At 40.6% G+C, this 24093-nt stretch overlaps 1 protein-coding gene and 1 long non-coding RNA gene across 3 annotated transcripts; one reads left to right on the forward strand and one right to left on the reverse strand.

Annotated features, from left to right (window-relative positions):
• Nucleotides 1-472: 472 nt before the first annotated feature.
• LOC135455163 (uncharacterized) lies at nucleotides 473-22694 on the forward strand. Its single transcript, XR_010442269.1, has 5 exons — nucleotides 473-526; nucleotides 17375-17723; nucleotides 17896-18060; nucleotides 20578-20662; nucleotides 20749-22694. It is a non-coding gene; the product is annotated as an uncharacterized LOC135455163 (long non-coding RNA).
• PROS1 (protein S) lies at nucleotides 2140-23915 on the reverse strand. Of its 2 annotated transcripts, none has more exons than XM_064728098.1 (15): nucleotides 23531-23915; nucleotides 19937-20094; nucleotides 19494-19518; nucleotides 19083-19169; nucleotides 17680-17802; nucleotides 17427-17549; nucleotides 15590-15715; nucleotides 13418-13539; nucleotides 11655-11773; nucleotides 10115-10304; nucleotides 9270-9437; nucleotides 8085-8253; nucleotides 7499-7647; nucleotides 6571-6784; nucleotides 2140-4467 (listed from the first exon to the last, which is right to left on the reverse strand). In XM_064728098.1, the coding sequence occupies exons 1-15, from the start codon at nucleotides 23886-23888 to the stop codon at nucleotides 4322-4324; spliced, it is 2277 nt and encodes a 758-aa protein (XP_064584168.1). In that variant the 5' UTR covers nucleotides 23889-23915; the 3' UTR covers nucleotides 2140-4321. The 2 variants fall into 2 exon arrangements, with proteins under 2 accessions (XP_064584168.1, XP_064584178.1); XM_064728108.1 differs by lacking the exon at nucleotides 23531-23915 and adding an exon at nucleotides 23086-23488.
• Nucleotides 23916-24093: the final 178 nt, after the last annotated feature.

The raw sequence follows: 24093 nt of genomic DNA on the forward strand, positions 1-24093 counted from the left end.
AGAGCCTGGTGTCAGTTTGGTTCCCATCTGTGGGAAACAGCAAATGCAGCAAAAAATGACTTCACTGGGAGTGTTTTGTGAAGTGGCCAATGGATTACTTAGGAAATTTTGGAAGACTCTGAGAGTTTAAACCTCCAGCAAGACACAAACTCCAGTTCATCTGTACGGCCTGGGTAATGCCTCTGTTGCCCATAGTGCTTGTATAAAGTCAGGAATTACAAGGTGATGGGGTTTGCCTGCTCCAGGCAAATGGATTTGTTAAATCCACACGACCTCCTGTCCTAGGAAAAAAAACCTGTAAGAAAAAGGCTGGATTTTACCCAGGTTTAGAAGAGCAGATTGCTTTTCCATGGGCTGAGTTAGCAGGAATCTGTCACCAGCTGGTGGCAATGATCAGGCACTTTGTGATAGGCCAGGAAAGAGTAAAGCCTTGCTTTAATGACAGCTGTGGCTTGGTGAGGTGTTCTGTGAGCTGAGTTCTGGTTGATGGAAATCAAGAAGGGGGGAAAAAAACATTGCTGGAAAGGTAAGATATTGCTGAGGGGTAGTGAGAAATATTGTTTTATAGGTAAACTGCTCTTTCTTGGAGCATATTTTAAGCAAAGCCACTTTTATTTGGTATTGTAAGTTACCCAAAACTTAAAACAATTCGCGTGTAGCTTAGCATCTGTCTTATGTCCTACTAATGAAGATTTTTAATATTTTAAATATTGAAATATTTAAATATCAAGAATTGTAGATGATGAATCTGATGAATTCTAGAACTATTCCTCCCCAGTTCTGTAGCCCTCACACGTGCTCAGTTTCCTCATGCAGGGTGGTGATGTTGCTGGTGCTTTTTATTGTGTGTTTTGGTTTGGGGGGAGATTGTTTCAAGTTTAGTGTTATTTTTGAATGGTCATTTTGGCTCCTTGTGTGTGTCCCTCCCCTCAGTGCTCAGCTAGAGTGGACAGAAGCCAGTGCACTGAGGTGGGTTGTGTTTCTGACTTTTTTCTTTATGTGTTGAGATACTAGAAATTCCTGGGGAAATAAAAAGCCATAAAAACTTTTTTTTTTCTTAAGTCACGTAATTAAGTGCCGAGTTGCATCAATTTGCACCCACTTAGTAGATCTAAGTGCCTGTAAGCAACACACCCTTACAATTTAGCTGCTTATTCACATATTCCAACTGAAATTTAGCTGCCCTTTGAGCAGAAGGATGTGCCCAGTGTAATAAGGAGGGTACAGTTGTTTTGTGGACTGAAAGCATTTTTCAGAAGCATGAAGATCTCAGTATCTTGGTTCTCTTACTCAGAAAGTGGTGCGTTACTTACTTATCCATTGGGTATTAGCTGTTATGGTTTTCCTTGTATTTTTTTGTTTGTTTAGGGGGCGGGGAGGGATACATAACTTCTATTTCTGGCAGGTGAAATGCAAAATTGTGCCAAAATCAGGGTGGTAATTTTGATATAAAAAGGTTTCTGAGGCAATAAAACACTAAGTGTGTATGTATGATAAATGACATTAAAGGACCAGTATCACCACTGAGTGACAGGCAGGACTAAAATGACAAAAGTGAGTGTGTCCTCCATTTCTTTGAAGATGATCTAGAGCCCATCTTGAGCATCAAGAGCCCCCACTCCACCAGAAAACATGCAGGCATTAAAGCATGTAAACTAAACTGCTGTAGTGTAATTGAGGAGCAATGTCAGGACTGGGTTTCACTTTGAAGGAAATTGGGACATGTGGAGTTGTAGCACAAGTGCACAGGAGCTGAAAATGCAGAGCAGCTCCAGCTGTTCTGAATAAACCCTGAATGGCCCTTGCTGAAATGATTATGCCTTAAAATACAATGAAATACATCTGATGAAGGAGAAAATGCAGGAATTGGTAACTTGCCCTCATCTTCTTTGTTTCCACATGCAGTTTTAAGCAAAGTCTAATTTCCTCAGGTACTATTAAACAATTAATTAACTTAATTATCTAGAGAGTATGGATGTATATTTGGATAGCATGTTAATTGGAGCCAGTTCTTTTCTTTGATGCTGAAGGTGATCACAATCTCCTGAGTAAGGCATTAGACCACTAGAACAAGCCTTGCACAGCAAAAATGAACAAAAATATGCAAATACAACTTCAAATGAAAAGAAACTTGCAAATGCTGCTTTATTTAATTCTTACAATAGGGAGGCACTTTTACATTAAAAAAGAAGTGCAGAGGTTTCATTATTAACTACAAAACCTGGAAGTATTATTCCATGAAAACAAAGAGAAATAGTGTCTGTGTGACAAAGTGATTGGTTTTTCCTTTCATTTCTATACAATTTATTACATTTAAACAAACAAAACCTAAGAAAATCTTTAGAAAACAACAGCAAAAAACCTTTTCTTCTGTTCCTGCAGGCCAGAAGCATTTGGAACATTGATGACACTTTGCTTTTGTGTTCCTCATCTCTTACTTTCTGTGCTTGTTGTATGAGGCAGAGTCTGACCCAGGGGCTTTCCAAGATTAATGGGTGCCACAGAGATATCATAAATAAAGTGATCATGTGTTTATATGATGTCAAAAGTCTCAATTCAGCTCTGCCTTGCATGCCAAACCTGCTTGTTTCAGTCAAGTTATTCTCCAACTAACACCTGCAGGCAGAGTGTGTGTGCTGGTATGGTGGAAGAGCAGGGAAGGGTGACTGCAGGAAAGGATTTCCCCTCCTTGGAGTCAGAATTCCAAGCTTGTTTTCCATGCCATCTCAGAAAAATGGCCTTGTATTAAATGGCAATGAGCCCCTGGGTGTCAGCTTCTTGCTGGGCTGTGCTGGGTGGAAGCTGGGAGCAAATCCTGCATTGCACTACCCAAGTGGGAAGTGAAGTTAGCAATAAGTTCAGCCAAAGCAATAATAACACTGAGAGAGGGCTCAGATCTGCACTGACCCCTGCATTTAACACTGAAAAACCTCTCTGATGTCACTCAGAATATCCCTGGAGAAAGGCAGTCCTCCAAATGAATATTGTCACAATCCATCCTTCTGGACTTCCACTTCAGTGTCTGAAGTGAGGACAGCAGAGCTGGGGTCAGCAATGCTGGCAGATAAATGTCCATGCTTGATGGATGAGAGGATATATTTGTACCTCACAGCAATTCTCTTGCAATTTATTTGGTTTGGGGTTAACAAAACCACCAGGTGAGCTGCACAGGGAGGCTTCTGGTGCTGTGAAAATGAGCTTGGAAGTGGAAAGAACACTCAAAGGATGTTAAAGGAATATTGGAAATGCTCGAAATCAGCACACCTGAGGAAAGCAATACTTTTCTAATTACCTGTTGGTTTATTAAAGTTGGCTGAGCAGAATATGGCTTTACATTCTGAGGTTACTGGCAAAATTCAGGCTTTCAGTGGCAGCAGGGCTCACAAATAAATCTGTTCTGGAGCTCTCTGAAGGCAAGGTTACCCTAAATAAAGGGAATATGATGGATCATCAGACTGTGCTTATGTTGAACAGTGCTAGGTTTGATGGAAGAAGTATTTGCTGCAATTCCTTGGTTTTACTCAGCAAATTCCAGATTGATGTCCTGTGATGCAGAGCTCCTTCCTTCAAGCCATTTCCTCTGTTTTTCAAAATTGCCTAGGGTGTTTTTTAGCCCACTTTGAAAGTAAATGACCTGACCTGATCCAGAACTCTTTTCAAACTCTAAAGCTAGGTTCTAAAGATAGAAAAATTAAAGCTGGTCCAGTATTACCAAAACTGTTTTCAAAAACTGAGCTACTTAAAGAAACACCTCCATTTTGAAGTTGCTTTACCACCATAGATACAACCTGTAAACATATTCACAGAGAGTTTGGGCTATAGATTCCAGGATATTTTTTCCTTTACCAAAAGCACATATTACAAAACCTGTAGGGATTTTTCTTTGCATGTTATGCTTGAAAAAGTTAAGTAAGTCTGGTTTCATTTAGATTCTAATACATTATAATTATTTGCAACTTGTATCTTTGTGCTGATATATGAAATAGAAGATGTAAAATTCTTTCTAAACAGAAATTCCTAAACTTTCTGTCCAAGCTAAATATGTCAAAGGACATAGCATGAACACGAAAGATAAATCTAGCTTTAAGATTTCCCACTGATATAGAAAAGAATGTTTTACAAAATTTTGATCTTGATTGTCTCTTTCCAGCTGAACAGGGACAGTTTTTTCCCTCCATTCTATATTGAAAGGGAGAAAACCACACTGCTGCTTATTTCCCTGGCACATCTTGCATGGAACAATGCAAGCTCCATTATGGCATGAGACTAATTACACAAATTACATCTGAAAGAGAAAAAAGTTAAATTAAGATCTGAACAGTTACTGCATGATCAGTGGGCACGAGTGAGATCTGATGTCGTTGTGTTTGGAAATGGCTTCATCCAGATCCAGCTGTCTGTTGTTGACCTTCACCTCCATGCAGCCATTATAGAAAGCAGTCACTGGTGTAGCACCCAGAGGAACATCTGCACAGAAACACATGCAGGTCATTAGGCCAAGGCATGCAAGTTCCTATGGATTCTTCAGGTCAGTCAAAACATGGGGAATACTCCACTCCCCATCCATTATTCAGTCATGGGAGAAAAGGAGCAGTTTGGCAGGAAACACTTGAGTTCTTCTCCCTTAAGATCAAGATCAAGTCAGCAAAGCTGAGAAAGGCCAGAAAAATGTTAAATATGCATCCAGAAAATGGACTCCAGGAATGTTTTCCATAGTAGCTTTTCCTGTATTAACAAGAGTTTGTTTCCTGGAGCCCACTGTTCCTGCCCTGAGCTACAAACAGCTGTTTCTGGGCTTAGAGGTCACACAAAGAACTGTCCTGCTTCTGCCAGGAAGCTACTCTAGATTTAAATCTGCAGCTTCTCACTTGGGCACCCCTGGGAACTTCACACATTTTCCTGCTTCCTCACTGCTGCTTCCAAGTGAATTCTCTGTGAAAGACTCACTTTATCTGCTGCTCATTTAGGTATTGTTTGGCTTAGGGCAGCATCAGATCATGGATATGTTTGCAGGAAACAATATGTTAAGCACAAGTCTTAGGGTACAAGTGGCTTCTTACAAGGTAGACCTAAGGGATGCAAGAACCTTCAGCAATTAGAATGAGGATGACTACGAGCTGATCTCAAAAGCACCCTCTGTTTTTTCAGGTTAATCACCCTATCCCTCCTTAGGAGATAGATGTTGTTACCTTAGGAACAAGAAACGCTGTTTTCTCCTGATTTTTATTTTGCTGTAAGCTGAGGTATTGTGGAGTCCTGTAGAATTGTTCCCTTCTGCTTTTTTCCCCCAGTGAGGAAAACACTGCTGTCACAGAACCATGGAAGTTTCATTTAACCTGCACTGGTTGTGCTGAAATAACAGGGGAATACTCCCACCACTGTTACTAGTTTGTAGAAAGGGGTATTAAAAACAGGGACTTATGGTCTTCATAAAATGCAGGGGGTTTTGAATACAGAGGCTTGTTTTTTGGAGGGTTTTGTTTGTTTGTTTTATTGTGCTAATTTGCATGTTTAAAATAGCTTTTAAAACTTAAAAACAGAGATGACAGAAAACTGAGATTAAGGAGCAGCAAGTAACCAACACTTGCTTCTTCTTTGAGATGCCTGAATAATGCAAAGCTCTTCATTCTCAAGATGTTGATTTCTCTGTGGCTGGCAGTACTAAAAAAGAATCATTTAAGCATCACAAAGATGAAGAGGTCCAAGAAATGACTGGAATCTTAGTTACTGTGGCTCTGTTAAACTGCTGACTCACCACTACTAAGTAAATACTGACTCATTCCTTGTCAATTCAAGACATGTCAGTCAAATTTGTAGCATTTTCTTAGAAATTGTGGTTCATTCACCATGAAATAATAACAGGATATAGAAAAGCTCTACAAGTAGCAATACTGTAACCATGGCACCTTTCCTCTAGCAATTGTCAAGCTTTAATTCAGGTTTTGACTATTTCTCACCTGGGGCAATGCTCTTTTTCTTCTTGATTCAGCCTGAAGTAAAATTATTTATACAGAAGTATGTGCACACTTCCTGGGCAAAATAATCCTTGTGATAAGGACATAATGTTGACATTATGTTTCAATAATGTTAACTTGAAGCTTGCTTTGAACTAAGCATTTGGTGTTTCAACACATTCTCTGTCTCATAAAGATTACCTGTCATCTCTGCTCTGAGTTTAATTGTTGAAACCATATTCCTGACTTCCTCTTCTGCACTTCTGACACTTGGATTATTTACAAATGCCTGCTTTTCTTACATTTTTGATGCAGTTCCTCAGCTGTGCCAGATGGTGGCATTTCAGAAACGTGCAATGCTCACCCAACTCAAAAATCAAGATATTTTCCAAATTGAAACCTCTAGAGAGCCATGTCTTAATGTCCAAATAATGCTACTATTAAAAAGCTGGCTGCCTCCAAAGCTGGAATGACTGGAGGAGACAAGAGACACTTGAGGGGAAAAAACCTTTTTTTTTTTTTTTTAAATAATTGTAGACTTTAACTAGCATGGGTAAGGCTGAATACAACCAGGCTTGTAGAAATAATGACATTAATGAATAGAAACAGGTCTCACCTGGCAGGCCACCCAGGTAGGTGACAACATTTGCCATCATTGCTTGATGCAGAGTTGAGAGATGCTCAGAGTTGCTTCTGTCAGTGTGTGAATCAACAGCCAGTTCAAGCTCCTGTTTGGTCACTAGAAGTCCAACCTGTACTCTTCTGGGGGTGCATAATTTCTTTGATTCCAGCTGTGCAACAACGCTGTTCCCAATGGTCACAGTGATTTTCTAGATGGAAGAGTGGTAGATCACCAAAGATGTCACATGCAACTTTAATAAATCATTATACTTGGTTTTAGTGCACTTTGTATTTGCAAGTAGAAGAAAATATTAAATACTGATACCTTCAGCTGGAAAAGCTGATGTGTAACCATCACTTCTGATGATGAATGCCATTCTTAAATTTGTACATGAGAATCTTTTACAGGGAACAACTTTGGCTACAGTTCTGAGGTGAAATCCTGTTTCACCTACAGTTTTGAAGGTACCCAAGTGTTCACTACAGGTTTTTATTTGGAGGAAAAAAAATGGATTAACCATGGTGTATAGTTATGCTCTAGCTTGGGATGGCAGATGTAGAGGGATATAAATGGAAACTTAAGGACAACAAAATCAGTTTATAATTTGGAACTAAGATAATGATCTTACTGGATACACTGCTGTCATAGTTCCCTTTCTGCTTTGTGCATTTGGAAGGAAAAGTTAAGGAAAACATGATGGGATGGATCTGAGCTCAGACTGCATAATGTAATCTCCCTGGCATGAGTGATTAGTGCTTAGTCACTGCTGCAGCAATCATTAATAGACAGATATTTTCTGCACATTATTACACAATCTAATTTTCACAATACTGAGGCTACCAGCTGCACTGCAAGTGTGTGAGTAGCTTTTTTTTTAGCTTGATTTTCCACCTGGCAGCTGCTAGGAGAATTGTAAGATCACCTGTGAGTCAGAGGAGTTAGAGTCCACTATGGACAAGGCAAGAGGCACTGTTTCATTAGAAACCAAGGCAAACATAACGCCAGTGTCTGTGGATGGGCGAATACTCAGAGTCACATTTATTAGCCAATCTTCAGCACTGTCAAGATTATCTGTTTTAAAGAGAACAATTGAAATTAGTAAATCCACCTGCTGATGAAAAATTAATATGGGGTTAAAAATTAGTATTTAAATCTCCTCCCTACTGTGGAAAAATTAGTACTAAATTTTTAAACTTATGGAAAGAACTGTAATTCTAAAGAAATGCAAGCAGATAAAAAAATAACCAACCCAACTAACTTTTAATCCTGGATCTTCAATAGAGGCCAACCTTGGCAAATAAACTGCTGAATGTAAAGCACTCCAGAAACTGAACAGATGACACTACTGTGATCAAAATCCTCATTCAAGCAGACTCATAACAGAAGTTAAGGGGATCACTGGTGAAAGCAGAAGTGTATAGCTTAGTTTGTGTGCCTTTTTTATTTTTTTTCTTTTAAATTTTCATCACTCAGTCCAACAAAAAACACAGGAATAGAAAAATACTTACTATAGTTTATCTGGAATGCTGCCATTCCAGTGCCAGGGTAGAAGGATCCTCTCCCCACTGATACTAAACAGTGTTTGCTTTGTTTTTCTTGAATAACTTCATTTACTCCTGAATGTCCCTGGTTCATCAAGTTCCAAGCCCGGATACAACCATCTAGACGAGGGTTTATCTACAGCAGAATGACAGCATTGGGGGTTTGAGCCCAAAGTTTGGTATAAAAAGTCAATAATGAGGCATTATGTTTCATATTAGCTTATTTCCATGTAGGCAATACCAATGTTAACAATGCTATAGGTTACAGCAGTGATGCTGGGAGAAAACCAAGTGGCAGGCATTTGGTACCTCAGCCTTTAAAAGGTATTTATGGTTTAGCTTTTCCCACTTTGCTGCCAGGGATCTGGACAACAAGAGATTGCTAGTGATCATTTTCTTTCAGCTACAGAAAATCTGCTGCCTTTTTGTCTAGGTCACAACACAAGCTTTAAAAGTAGAAGCAATGTTCCTTGTCCAAAGCTTTATACCAAAGTACAAAGAAATGTCTGGAATTGTTTTCTATTGGATAAAGGGATGCTATTGCATTGTTCCATGGTTTTTTCTCTGCTTTGCTTTTGAGCAAAATTGATTTTTTTTAATTTTTTTTTTTTTTTAAATCTAAACTCTCTGTTGAGATTGCCAATTAGTTTGAAGGCTCCAGGACTGTAAAGAAGACAGTTGCAACTATTAGACTGTAGCCATTCTGGAGGCTGGGAGACTGAAAGAATCATGGGCCTTGTCCAGCCTGGGCTGCTGTAAAACCTTGTAAAAATGAAAGCTCGCTGTGCTGCCTGCACACTGAATGCTGCACTCATTTAGAGCTTAGCAAAAGCCAGGAGCAGGACATGAATCACCCTGAAATGCACTCTCAGCAGCAGCAGTGGTGTGATTTAGGGAATCTTAAAGCCATATTAGGAAACAGGCTACAGAATCTTCAAAGATTAGACCAGAAGTGCTGTGTTTTTACAAGTGAAGCCTTACTGAAGGCAGACTGAAAAGCTTCACATATGTTTATTTTCAAAACAGTGGTTTAATAACCACATTTTCATTTTCTAAATGGGTTCCATGCCAGGCTTGCTTCTTCTGTGCCTTCCAGGAGTAAACAACTGAACAGAGCATGATCAATCAAAATTAGTCTCATTATTTAATTACCTGTTTAACAAGAGCACCGCCCACCCTGCGAGGCAATCCTGCAATGTACACCTTGGTTTCCAAGAAACCCTGGGATTGTTTAAACAGAGTTCCTGGGCTGTTAATACTCATCACAGCCTCTTTAGCTATTTTTACACTGATGCTGTGTTCTAATTCTTCAACTGATACCTGGAATAAAATGCAAATAATTACATATACACACATATGGAAATGTAGACTATATTAAAATTTTAAAATATAGTTTTTAATAATTACATAAGCCCTATGAAGCATGACTAATTTTTCTTCAAACCTTGTAAAATACTTTTAGTACAGTCACTATTTAAATTGTATTTAAAGTTGATGCAGGACAGCTGCCCATATCTAGGGACATATACAGGAGGGTAACAAACAAAATCTAACTGACATTACAAATTTGATGTGCTCTATAGATTGTGTGAGAAAGGCTTTTCATCTCAGGTATAAAAGGCTTGAAAAGCAAGATGAATTTTTGGTCTAGAAGATGTAAAACTTGCTCTAAACACAGAGTATCTAATAACTGTGCACTTGACCATGCAATCACAGTTTTGAATATCCTGCCACTTTCCTTTTTATGTTTAAAATTAATAATTGCTATGTTGATAGCTAGAGGTAATTATCTTCTCTTTGATTGTTAAAAGGTAGCAGAATTTCCTGATGCAAGGCATGCCTGTGCATTTCTTGGCTGGTTTTTAAACCTGGGGTTTGAGTGCACCATTTTAAGCCTTTTAGTAGTTTAGTTTAGCTCAGTTTCTCCCTCCTTTATTTATCAGCATCCTCCCACAGTGAGTAAAAGGAAGTGAGTGGGAGAAGGAAATCGAACTTACTATATGCCACAGTCCATCATTAATGGCCTTGCCTCCACTGGTGACTTTTGTTCCAAACTCATTCTTGAATTGGATCTCAATCTTTCCATCCCTAAGAGCAAGCAAGATCCACGCTGAGCTGTCCAGGGATTCTGCATACAGGATCACCCCCTCTGCGTCGTACGTCCGGAAATCAAACTCTGCTGTAAATCTGAGTTGTGAAGAAGGAATCTCAATAAGAACACAGGAAAGGTGAAATATTGTACAGCCTAGGATAACTCATTAGTAGGGTTAGAGAAAGGTTCAGAGATAATAACTTTTGGTGTTTCTATATCTGAGCAGTTGTGATTTTTTTGCACAGGTAGTCAAAAGCAGGATGGAACATAAGCCTTGTTCACTCAAATCCAGTGGGAAGTTTCCAGGTTAACACCTTGACCTGGGACTTGAAACAACCTTGGTGCAGCTCCCAAATTCACTCTGACCTTCACTTGTGAAGGATATCCCAGTCCCCTGAGCAAGAAGAGAGATGTAATATCCCTATTGCATTTTTTATGGATGTGATGCAGACAAAATAGAAGATTTATGATGTGCTTCAGTACAGCTGGGTTGCCAAGTGTTGTCCTGAAAGAATTATAACCTAGAAATTTGCTCATTCTCTCATTTGAGGATTTGTTGGCTGGATCTAGGTTGAGTCTTTGTGTGTAGCAAAGTTAGGATTTACTGTGCAGTAGAGGAAAGTAGAAGTAGAGTAAAAACCGGTTTCTGGGACTAGACAAAACAGATTAAGGGTGAAAGCAAAGCATTTGGAAGGTGGGGTTTGCCAAGGCCGCTCTAACTCAGAACTGGGTCGCTGTCCCTCGCAGTGCTGCTCTGTGTCCCCTAGATGGGGCTGTCCCTCGCCAGACGCACCCAAAGCCGCTCTGTATTATCTTCAAACATTTATCATCTCTGAAAGCTCTTCCAGGGCAGCATCAGTGCCCGGTCAACTTGGAACAGCGGCAGAGGGCAGAGTGCTCAGTATTTATGTCCATCTGTAGGGTTCTGAGGCTCTGGGGATCACCAGCTCCACAGCTGCTGCTGCTGTTACCTTCCAGCTGCTTGGTCACTAAGTCAGGGAACGCTGCAATTTCTGCTGCTGCAGCAAAGAGGTCCAAGAGCAATAAAGGGGTCAGTGCCAAGGGCAATCGCTCTGACAGCTGTAAAGAAAATCATCCAGCTGGTGCCAGACAAGGTACTGGGCTCTGTGAGTGTCCTTGGGACACTCTGTGCGTGAGAGGAAGCCCAGAGAGGGGCAGGGGGCAATGGCCTGACTTTGTGGCCATTCCCATATAAAACTGGAAGCCATACTGTAACTATTTTAATTTAACTTCTGAATTTTATGTTGATAATTCTAAATGCCTTCCTGTTTATTCATTCATCCATGATGTAAAGGTATCTTATCCGAGGGGGAGATGGTGATATAATTTAAGCATGCAATGCATTCTTCCTAAACCCTCAGAAAATTAACGGAAACAAATGTCTGTCATTCCAATGCATACTTTTATCAATAGCAAATGCTTACCTTGTGACATTTGGCAGTTTGAACTTTAAGTAGAGAACAGGAATTCCTATAAATTGCTCTGCCAGGTAAAGCAGTTGATAATTCTTTTCAAGATTCAGTGGGATACACTCAGTAACAGACTGAAAATAGTAAAGAAAAAAAAGCTGTAATGCATTGTGATAGCTTATGAAGCAACTCCTGTTGTTGTCTGCTAGCCTTTTTTATTTTTAAAGTAATAGCTAACCTCTGGGTTTGGGTTTTTTTTTAACTTGAATACCTATGTACAAATGAAATGGTGTGGTTCTGCTTTTGCTTGAAACATCCCTTATTTAAACTGCTGGAGGATAATCCAGGTTGACGCACAGTTCTGGTGGATTGAAACTAATATTTAAATACTTAGTTTTTGAATTAAGAATTCCAATCTTCCATCAAGCACTTTTCTTTCACCAGGGATATAAGACACCCACCTTCTAGGGAGCTACCAAGCTCTGTTATTAAAGTTCTGCAGAACATAAACCTGCTCAGGTGTTAGAAGGGAACAGACAAGAGCTGTACCTGACTTTGTTAAAGAGAAATTACAGAATCACGGTGCTTATGGACAAGTAGAAGCCTCAAAGCCTCTTTGATCAAATTTGAATCCCTCAAAACACTCCATGACTGTCTTCTATTCTGACTTTGCTACGCCTGATGCAGCAGTTCCATTAAATGTACAGGTGCTCTCCTTGAATTTTATGGCTACTCCATTTTATGGCTGCTGGCGTCACTAGTCTTTGGATTGAATGTATTTTCAGCTGACTGAACTTTTTTCCCCAATTAAAAGGCATGAAACTAACTTTCAGATAGAGAATTAATCACTGCTGAACAACAGTAGTGAAAATAAGAGCATCTTCCAGCCTCATTGCATCTCACCATTTCAAGGATGAGCAGAATAAAATAGATTAACTGCCAAGTGCTGTTCATTAAATTTCAGGAAGTAGAAACAAGCCCTAATACACAGATCCTGTAACTTGTGTCAGATCTTGTTCCTGCAGTTTAAGCCAAATTTTGTTATACTCTGTTGGAAGTGTTTTATTGTTGTTAGAAGTGTTTTATTGTTGGCAGTTATCTGAGCTCACTTCATATGACATCTCAGACTGCCTGAACTTTTCAAAGTATACAGAGAGCCACTTACAAAAAAAATCCTTGGACTTCAATCCTTGAATCCCAGTTCTCTGGAGTTTCAAACTTTCTGCTCCTAAGAAGTGTAAGTTTTGAAACTGATCAAGAGCAGCCCATTTTGGCTGCAAGATGTTCTCCAACTGGCAAGTATTACTGAGTGCTTTTCCTTAAGCTGTGGCAGATGAGAACTGTGGAAAACAATCCAGGGTTTTTCAATCCAAACAGAATAATTCTGAAACAGTGAGTGAAAACTTTTGCACAGCCTAAGGAAAACTTGGGAACATATGGACAAAAGGAACATTCTGTCTCTGAGTGGGCTGAGCAGGAATTAGTTGTTTGATAGGAGAAAGCTGAGGCTTATTTTGGAAGCAGCAGGGAATAAAGATGCCTGGCTAAAGCAAGCTGCTTTTGACAGGACTCCTGTAAATGAGCATGCATGAACGGAATGGCATCCAAATCCCTGCTGCTTTGTGAGCCAAACCATAGATCAGAATCCCCAATTTTCTCAGGAATTTTTAATCAGTTCTCAAATAGCTTCCTATTTTCCTTAATCTAAGTTATCATCTCATCAAGAAATACCAAACTTTGTGATTTTCCACATGGAATTTTACATAGCACACTTTTACCTCACAATTCTTCATGTCCTTAGAGAGCTTGAACCCTTTCTTGCCATCACAATAGCAGCTGTAACTTCCTGGTGAGTTCACACAGAGTTGAGCACAAATATTTTCAGCACATTCATCAATATCTAGGGGGAATCAAAGCAGACAGAAGATTTTTTTTTTTTCCATGGCACAGACTGAAAACTAACACAAATTAGTAGACTAACAGATAAGAGAGGTTCTCTGGAATAATATTAATCCAAAAGGTGATTTAGTAATCTGATAGAGGCCTGGAGGGCAGAGCTGGAGACAATTTGGTCTGATTTCTGAGGCACAAGGTGGCTGAACAGTGAGAGATATCATAAATTGCTACCACAGATGGTAACAAATCCCATTCTGGGTCAGATCTTCTGCTTTCCTTGTAAGACATGATAAGAGCTCAGATTATTAAAAGTATATAGGGAAAACATGTGAAGAAAGAATGTGCTTTATTACTATAAACCCCAAATAATCTCAGGGCAAAATACCTTTTAAAATAACATAGAATAATCTCATAATGCCTAAGGTTCAGATAGCATCTACTTGTGGAGAAGAACAGTGTGATTTGAGCTGATTTAAGCTAAATCAATAAAAGAATTTCATTTTTTTATTTAGTAGGTTGTGTAAAATAAGCAATTTAGAAATAAAAGGCTGTTAAAAACAGCCAATGTAAATTTTACATTTCTAATATAGAAACAAAATCTCTCCTTGACAAGAGTCCTCAATGAGGGTGATTTGGGTTTCAGATTACAGCAACTGCAACATTTATTCTGAAACCAATATTTTTTCTAGTGGGAAGAAAAAATTTTGTACCAATGCATGCATTTAAATATGGAGGTTTTGAGGACTAAAATACTTTTTTTTTTTGGCAGTTGCTCGGAGGTAGAGAGGTAATGAAAAATGTAACAAACCCTGTTCTGTTCTTCAGTCTAATAGTATTTGCCATCATAGAGATAGCTGTGCATAAATGTATGTAAATTCAATTTTCCTAATAAGCATAATTGAGTTTAGCCACCTACAAGCAATATGACAATGAAAAGCTCATGTCACTTAGTATTTCTGTGAGGCTACATTCCTGTCAGGCTGCACAATCCTGTCCTTAGACAGGATTTGGTGACTCATTTAATGTGGTTACAACAAGGTCTAACAGCTTAGCAGCATAATCCTCCTGCTAGGGAGGTAAGACTTTCCCTGTTGGAATGTTGTCATCTTGCAACCTCCTGAATCCATGTCCCAGTAGAAACACAACACTTACATGGGCTGCATCAAATTGGATTAATCTGAAGGAAACCCTAAGAGGAGTAAAAATTAATTACTGTGAAGTTTTGCTCACTTTGGTGCATGCAGGAACAGAAAATTGTCAGTAGTGATTTAATCCCATGGTAACTGGACAAAGAGCTGACACCTGGAGATGTAAACACTGCCACTGTGCAGAGCTTTGGCACAAAAGACCTGCAGGAAAAGCCATGGAGCAAAAGATTCGTGGCCATCAGGCAGCTGCCTTTGTGTCCTTCTGACCAGCAATATAAGGCAGCTTTTAAAATTAAAAAAAAAGTGTCACTGATAAGATTTTCCTTAAACTGACAGTGTAGAAGATTCCTCTTCATTGCAGAAATCTAAGAGCTTTTATATCTGTTTACAACTGAAATTTAACTTCTGATGTGCAGTAAACAGCAGCTTTAACAAGCACAAAGAAATAGAACATATTCTAAGACAAATATGCAAACACTTTCAATGCTGTAGAAGTTATGGTCTTTATATGAGTGTCTTCTTGCTACTTCACTGCAAGCTATCAATACTTCTCAGCTTTGCTATAATTGTTACAGAACTTTGTAATTTTTTTTTTCCAGATTGTCAGTTCAGGAAAAAAATCTTTTGGAGCAGCTCCTTTTTTTCACAGTTCTTTCTCTGGGTATTTAGGAATAGTTTTATTTGACATTTGAGATCTTTATAAAAAAAATTAAAAAAAAAACTTTAGAGAACTGCCATGCTGTCATGGAATACAGCTTGACAACAATTAATTTAATAAAGAATATGAAGATTCGGAAATGCACTGCTAGATGAGGAGCTGAGTTTGGTATAGAAGTGGATTAAAAAAGGAAGAGGGAAGGGGAAGATGAAAGATATGAAAAAGGGGGAGCTGGAGCAAAGACCCACCTTCACAGTTCTTGGAAGTTGAATTATATGTGTAGCCTTCTGGACATTCACACTCATATTTCCCCTGGGTGTTTTTACAGGTGGCTGTCCCACAGATGTTTGGATGTAGCACACATTCATTTATATCTAGAAACACAAACAAGTTATTAAAAAACAACTCCCACTCTTGCACACCATTTTTCTTCCCAACCTTATCCAACACTGTGCGAACTGCGTGAGGTTGGCAAAATTTCTTGGTAGCTCTACTATGCTGTCACAGCAGACTAGAGCTACAGCCAGAAAGATTTCCAGAGGGCTGTAAAAAACACTTCTGCATGCCCCCAGTGAAAAAATTGTCTGCCTGCTTATCTTTCCCATCCCTTCATGCCTTCTGTGAGTAACAGGGAAAGAGATGCAGGGCTAGGAAAGCAGAGAGAGAAACAGGCTACAGATTTCCCATAACCTAAACCAGACTGCATAGGAAAATTCCATCTTAGAAAGATACACCCAGAAAGACAAGAGATAATGCAATCAGAGGTTCTTCCATGCTACAATCAGTTCATGTCAGTTTTCTTTTAACTGGCTATTCTGAGAGGTGTTCAAGTCCCTCACTGTCTCTCTCTATCCCTCAAACCATTTTAGTGTCTATCTTCTGTCTTGTTTTCAATTTGTCAATGTCATTTTCCCAATGCAGATGTGACAGTGGGATTCAGGGTATAGTATCAATCTTACTAAGTGTCTTTGAGACAGAAAAATATCAGATCCCTGGCAGCACTTCACTCCCACTCATGGATGCAGGGATAATTCTGGTTTCTCTGTAGTTTTGTAGCAGTTGTGGAAATGGTGCTGAAGAGGGGATTCTGCCACTGGTTTTCCTGGAGTCCTGGAACTGTAGTAAGTCAAAGCTGCCCTGAATTCAGACTACTCTTCTATAGTTAATAAGTGTATTCCAAATTCCTGGTTGTTTAACTCTGTAGTTGCATGTAATAAAATACTTGAGTGCAGTTTATCAAATGATTAAACTAACACTGAAGGCACTAAGGTATATTAGTCTATTTTTATCTTTGATAACTTTTTAACCTGATTTTCCAAGAATTACAGAAGTTCTAACCAATTTATCTGCTTGCCATTTTTCATAAACCCACAGACTTCTGTCATTCTGGCATGTCTTTGGACAAAAGAAAAATCTGACATCATCCAAAACTGTTGTTCCATTAAAATGGAACGAAGTTGTAATTTTTTCTAAAAATGCAGTAAGAACTGCTAATTATGTCAATACACAGTATTTATTTGGAATGGAATGAAGCACGTAGACTGTGGCCAACAGTAGACACAAGCATGCACAGAAAAAATTATGCTGGGTGAATCAAAGAAAAATCTTTCTCTCCATTAAGAGATTTTTTGGATTCATTAATAGTTTCTTCCCCAATGAACTTCAAACTGCAGAAAGAGCAGCATGGCTAATTAGGAGTGATTTAGCCTAAATCGAATTTACCAGAGAGAATTTCTACAGTAACAATATCAGCTATTTGTATCACTTGAGATTTCTGTTTCAGGGCACTTAAAGGATATGTGAAACTGGTGTGAGACCAAAATGAGCTTTATGGAGCTCCAGTAATGAAGCAGAATCTCATCTATAGCCATTCCCCCTTTCTTTCCTTGCTTCTTAATCTGGTTCATTATTTGGCTGCCCAAATGCCTGCAGTGTGTAAGGAATAAGCAGCCAAACCAAACCAGGGCTGGATTTTTCAGAGGCAAGGCAAGAGCATTTATAGAACTATTGGATCAAACCTTTCCCTCTCTCAGGTCACCAGGCACTGTGGTGGCATGGAAAGATGTTCTCCTGAGGTCTCCCTACCTCCACAATCCCTTTTGTTGGAATGCATGAAGTAGCCATCTTCACACAGGCAACGGAAGCTCCCAGGGAAATTGGAACAGCGCTGGCTGCAGCCTCCATTGAAGTCTTCACATTCATTTATGTCTATAAAGAAAAGGGAATCAAACTCTCTGCTGACAGGAGGGCATCAACTGACCAGCTGCAAATACTATTCAACAGTAGAAATGTAGTTGTGCTTCTGAGAACCAGCATGCCATGAAATTGAAGACTGTACCTTCCTCACAGTTCTCTCCTCTCCACCCTGCTTTACAGACACAGGTATACTTGGCTTGTCCATCTATGCAATCCTTATATCCATCCTTATGGCATGGCAGGGGGCTGCACTGGTTTGAAATTTCTGTGGGATGGAAAACATGGAAAATCCTTGTTATTTGGGGTTCTTTCTCCTCAAGAATCACTTTAGTATTTCTTCTTTCTTCTCTTCCTACAGGTCTTGAAATAGGAAAAGTCTTGATGTATAACATGAAGCATCCCCACAACAATCTTGCAACTCATTCTGTCAGCAAAAATTTTTAAGTGAGTGAGAACATACAAAGCCACCAGTACTTCTTCTTTTTCAGGCAGAAAATAACTAGAAGACAAATTACTTGTTAAGGTAATCCCTGCAAGATATGACCAGACTTTTTACTATTATATTTAAAATATGTATTTCAGTTTTTAAAGAACTGTGCTCTGCCCCCATCATACTACCACAAATTTTACTAGAAAGATCAAAGTTTCAAGAATTCAAGATTAGAGAGTTGAATTTCTCTGTTCAAGAGTGGTCAGACGGAGAAACTGGTAATTTATTGCATGATTACAAACTGATCTGGAAAACATATTCAGCCCATGACCATGTGCAGTGTAATTATTAAGGATTTTTTTGCCTTCCATTGCTTTCAATGATAAAAACAGTGTCAGATGGTTAGGGATAAGTATTCTTATTCAACTGAAAGTTGCTTTGATATAACCAGGCTGTAGGAGGTTTAGAGAGATGTTTAAACTGTGACAGTAGGAAATAAGGTAAAAATGTCTTCCTATGAATTTACCAGAAAGAACATAATTCACGCTGGACCAGTGAATGCATAGGCATAAAAACCAAACATTTCAGAAACATCCCAAGTTTCATGCTTTGTGACCTTTTATTGGAGTCAATTACTGTGTTCCAAATAATATTTGGATGATTTTTTTGTTTTGTTTTCTTAAATTTTGAAATTTACAGCTGGTAATGTAACTACAGGCCAAAGAGCAGAGGTAGAAATGGCAATTATCAAGAGACGCTCTTCCTCTGCTTGACAGAACATGACTTGCTAGAGGCAAAGGGTTTGGCATAACTGTTAAATATGTGGTAGAGAACAGAGGACACACTGGGGAATATTGCTGGGTTGGTGTAGGACAATTCTGTTTGCAGAAGAACTCTGCCTTCCGTGTTGCAGTCAATTGCGTTCCTTTATCTTTATAAAGTTAAAAGCAGTCACTTAAACTGCTTTCTCTGGAAATGCCCTGTCTCCCCTCACATTTTTTGGTCAATTTCTGGTTTTGATTATTGAGTTTGCCTGTGTTAAACCGTTTTTTGTCTCTTTTTGTGTCTCTGTGAACTGCTTTTTAGCCACTGTGTGTTCCAACATCAGCACTTACCCTTGACACAAGCCCTCAGGTCAGCTGGAGAGTCTGGAGTGACTGCAGCCACCCTGAACACCCCTGCTCGATGGGAGGCAAGGCAGCCTGCAAATGCAAAGCCACACAATCAGCTCAGGGTCCAAACAACTCATTTGCACTGAAATTACACCACTTGCTGCATGGCATCTTCAAAGAGCCTGTTCTCACAGCCTGAATTGCAAAACTGGTCTGGGCATGTTAAGGACAGCTGATGACAGCCCAACCTTCAGTGCCTCTGTGAGGATCTCAGCACACAGGACATTGTCTGCACTATAATCAGCATGGAAATCATCCCAGTGCTAGGGGCAGAAAAACTAAACCAGTATTACCCAAAGGAGAGCATCACTGACTCATACACTACAGTTGTTTAGGGGTATTTTTGGTACTTACTTAAATATTTGGGATAAAAATATTCCTGCAGAAAGAAAAGAAAAAGAAAGGCTAAGAAAAATTTCAGGTAGATAAAATGACAGCAAAATACATCACTGAATATATTCTGAAGTATACTGGTATTATAACTGCAGAAGAAGAAAAAGTTACTTTGAGTCACAGAATATAAGCCTGGTTTTCTGTATGCCTGTAGTTTGGGCTAAAGCAGATTATTTAATACACACAAAACTCAGTGGAGAGATTAAAATACTGCACTGAGTTGGACACTTGCAAAATGAAGGCAATGCAAATGAATTGAGTGTCAAAACTACTTTGAAAATTGTCTCTTTAAATGGGAGGATCTTGCCCAGTGTTGTTATTGGGAACTGTGAATTCCATGTGCTTCTGTCTTTCCCTCTGCAAAGAACTGCTATCTATATCATAGATACTCATGAAATACTTACAGTTTCAGGATTATTTTCAAAGATTTCCCTGGCTTCTTCCCTATTGCATAATTCTTCAATGCATTCTCTCTCTAGATTTCCCTTCTTACTTTCTTCCATGAAAGAGTTTGCCCGGCGTTTCCTCAGCAGGAACTGAGATGCATACTGCTGGGGTAAAACTTGGGAGAAACAAAGCAAATCGGTTATTATTTATCTCTTTTTGCAACAGCTGAAAAATGCTGTGAACACTGAGCAGATGTGAGAACTTAACACAAAATTCTGAATTAAATGCTTAGTCAGGAGTTGATGCTTGCTGTTGTTTTGAAAAATGCGAGCATGACATTCTAGGATTCTGTATGTGGGGGAGCTGTTTCTGATTTTAAAAAATCTTTAATCTGTGCTATTTATCCCTAATAGCATCCATGCCTGAAGCATAATTTACATGTCATACTCAGGACAAGATTCGTTTTTCTAGATTATGGTTATTACAAAGTGAGATACGTAAGCAACAATTAGATAAAAAAGCTGATTATATTACCAGTTTCAGTGATCTGCAAGTAAATATTCTGACCGTATTAAATTTATGTGGGAACAAAATTATGTCTTAGAAAGTTAGACTACCTGTTATATGTAATTAACATAAATGTCATTTTATTTTTCAGAACAGTGAAGACCAAGACAAAGGTGAGAGTGCTATCCTGGGAATATCAAGGCAGACCATCTATAAATACATCCACATTTTACAAGGTAAAACAATCCTAGCCAGCTTTTATGTTTCAGACCCAGCATGAGTCATTACTTAATATTCATGTATCTGGTTATTGTCATTTTAGTGACTTTTAACAAGTGGTGACCATTGAGAAGTGACACTAAAAATGAAAAGATGTCTGCTTCAATGTTCTCTGCAGAGCACACAACACTCCAGGAACAGCCTCTAAATTAGACTGCCTGGTTTCATTTTTGGAATATAGCTTGTGATCAAGAGAAAAATGGATGAGCACAGCTGGAAGAAGTCCAGCTGACTGGGTGAAAGAGTGCAGATGACAGATGTTGACTGGAGAGCACCACACTTTGCTTTCCTCAGCCTGTGCTCAACTTGACCTGTCAGAGCTGCCCAGCTGTGTGCGGGCTGACACCTGCAGCGCACACCAGCTCTGGTGGCCGTGCATATTCATCCCAGCGCCACAGAAATGAGCCACTCAAGCACACACAGTCCATCCAGCACTGCCTGTGACAATTCCTCAAAACCAGAGGAATAACCAAGTGCCAGAGAAGAGCTCCCAGCTTCGCTGCACTAACAGGAAAGAAAAAACTCAAAGAAGCTGACTAGAAAGAGCAGCTAATGAGGCCCAGAGCATCAGAGGAGACAGATTTAACATTTAACTAAAACCACAGCATCCCAAACACATTAAAGGCCTCTACTGAGTGACAGGGAACATTCTGAAGCGCTTCAACGTTGGGCAATGACCTGAAGAAACCTTTGTGTTACAGCCTCCTGAGTGAATCTGACATGGGCTGAGCTTGTAACTACAAACTAATCTATTTGCTTTCATTCTGGTAAAACTAATCATCCTGGTAAGGCTGTAAATAAGATTTCCTGAGCATAAGGTGGAGGTACAGCTCACCTCCAAGGTTTTACAGCACACCTCTACCTCAGAGAGAAACAAACAAGATGCTTAGAAATGAAATAAGTTCAATTAATTAGACTAAATGCTTTATTTCTCACTGATAAAAAAGATGCAGAAAGACCATGTGTCCTGAGGCAAAAGGAGTGACAACAGAAATAGGAGAATTGTGTATTATAGCTGCTGGGTTTATTTCCATGGGAGATCTCTACCCCCCACAAAGATGTTGACCTTTAGCTACATCATTGTCATTTTCACACAGTTTTACAGTAAATAAAAGACAAGAAATTTTCAGTTGTGTACAAACAGATGTAACACTTTCTACTTCATGTTTTCAGTACAGTGGAGCAATGGGAACAAGTATTTTTCCCTACATCAGAGCAGTTCATCCTTCTCCCAAGCTGATTTCCTGTAACTTCTGACTTTAAATAAAACACGTAACTCAGAGCAAATTCCATGTTTTTTCAGTGCAAATATTTCAATCCCCATGCACAGAATTAGCAGTGTATTTATTCATGTGTGTTTTCATTACAAAGATTATGATAGGACCTTTATTAAAAACAAAAAATCCTGACTGCTGCCAGTCTGATTACAGGAAACTCCAGCCCCTTTCTGACCCTGCCAAACCAAGTTAACCCTTAATGCACTCGGGCTGCTTCATGCGGTGATCACTGAAACCTTGTGCAACTCCAGAGCCTAACAATTTCCAGAGGTGGTGCACAGCCACTGTGTAGTGAATGCTTACCAAGCATCTAAAAGTGATGCTGCTAAAAAAGAAAAAATAAATTGTGGGAGAGGATGAGATTCAGTGGTTTCTTACAGCTGTTCTGTCATGCAGATGTCACCATAAACCTGCTTAAAGTGGGCCACTTAAACATAACTTAGAGCTGCTTACCTAAAACCTCAGCCAAGGAAAGCACTTGAATAAAACTGAATGAAAATCTTGTTTGCACAGCTCTGTAATTTCAGTGACAAGACTATCCTGAAAAGCTCCTCAGTGACATTGTGCAGCCAACAAAATAAAATTGGCCACTAATATTTACCTGCACCTTTTCCAAAATATGTCCCTGACCTGATGTCTGACCAAACCCACCTGCACGGAGGCTTGCAGAGACAACTTTATGGTTATTGAACAGTATGAGCTGCATTTTTAAGCTGTTTTCTCTTCTTCCCCCTCTTCTCCCTTGCCATTCCAGAAATCCCTGGCACTGTTCAGAGCCAGGGACAGGAAACTGGAAATATGGACCACAGAAATTTTGGATGAGCAGGACAGCTCATTTCCTGCTCTTAAGGAAAATGACAAGGTACACAGTGGAGAAGATAAATGGAACCAAAAACGTGATAAAAACAGAAGAAAAGATCATTATGAAATATTTATTAGAAGGTTTATTTTAGGACCTGTTAAAAACATTACAAAATGAACTTTCATCTTTTGATACTGCTGCCTTCCCAAGCCAGATACCCCAGCACCCTGCAGAATAGTAAACATTCAGTTTCTGTTCTGCCAGTTTAATCATTAGTAAAACAGGTCAGAAACAGGCTTACTTTGAGCTGCAATTCTGCTGCTTTCAGCTACACTGTCTTCTTCCACTATTACGCTCAAAGTCTTTTTTGTCAAAGACGGAATACTTTATTTTGTTCCTTTTTTATCTGTATGTGAGAGCACGTAGCTCATAGCCTGAGAGGTCTGAATTTAGAAGCAGGGTGAGCGCGGCTTGCCAGACTGCACACTAAAGCCACTCTTCCGAGCACACCGCGATCTCCCGAGGGCTGTCCTTGCAAGGGAGCCGAGCTCCCTGTGCCGACACCTTCCCGTGGGCGGCTGAGCCGAGATCAGCCCGGAGCCCCGGCTCGGCCGGCCCGCAGGAACCGCTGCGGGGAGCGCCGAACCCCACACACGGCCCGAGCCCCGGGAGAACCGAGGGGCTGCAGGCACCGAGCGCCCCTCGCCCCGCACCCGGCCCCGCGTCCCCCGCCCCGCCTCACTCACAGGTCGCCGCCTGGGCCAGGGCGATGGCGAGCGCCAGCAGCGGGAGGCACCGCGGCCCCATCGCTCCCGGGGGCGGCCGGCACTGCGCGGCTGCGGCTCTGCGGGGCCGGGCGAGGCTGCGGGGGCGGGAGGGAGGGGCGGCGGCGCGGCGGGGGGAGGCTGGGCCGGGGCCGGGCAGCGCTGCCCTCCCTGCGGGAGCGTCACCAGGGCGCCGGGGACAGCGCCGCGGGGGCGCGGGCGGGTCGCGCCTGGCCCGCCCCGCGGAGGCGGCGGCCGCACACGGCGGGCTCGGTGGGCATCCCCGGCGGGAGCGGAGGGCGCTCGGCGGGAGCGGAGCGGGGCAGGACGGGGCGGGCATCGCCCATTGCCCCCCGTGGCTGCGGGGCCGCCCCGGCTACGGTGTTTACTCCCGGACAGCCCGGGGGGGCCGAGGCGCGCATCCTCGCCGCTGATTGGCTAATCCTCCGCCAGCACCGGGCGAACCGCCCCCTCCTATTGGTCGGCAGCGGCACCGCCTCCTAGCGTCTGCGTGCGCGCCATTAAGCGTGTCCCGCGCCGGCCGC

Source organism: Zonotrichia leucophrys, chromosome 1, assembly GCF_028769735.1.
Source record: "Zonotrichia leucophrys gambelii isolate GWCS_2022_RI chromosome 1, RI_Zleu_2.0, whole genome shotgun sequence".
Classification (NCBI taxonomy): domain Eukaryota; kingdom Metazoa; phylum Chordata; class Aves; order Passeriformes; family Passerellidae; genus Zonotrichia; species Zonotrichia leucophrys.

Excerpts from the sequence above, each read along its gene's own strand:
- PROS1 (XM_064728098.1), bottom strand. The coding sequence starts at position 23,888 with ATGCCCGCCCCGTCCTGCCCCGCTCCGCTCCCGCCGAGCGCCCTCCGC. Across the intron at positions 10,305-11,654 it reads AAACTGCCAAATGTCACAAG|ATTTACAGCAGAGTTTGATT; the intron begins GTAAGCATTTGC and ends TTCACAACTCAG. Across the intron at positions 7,648-8,084 it reads AGCATTCCAGATAAACTATA|ATAATCTTGACAGTGCTGAA; the intron begins GTAAGTATTTTT and ends TCTTTAAAACAG.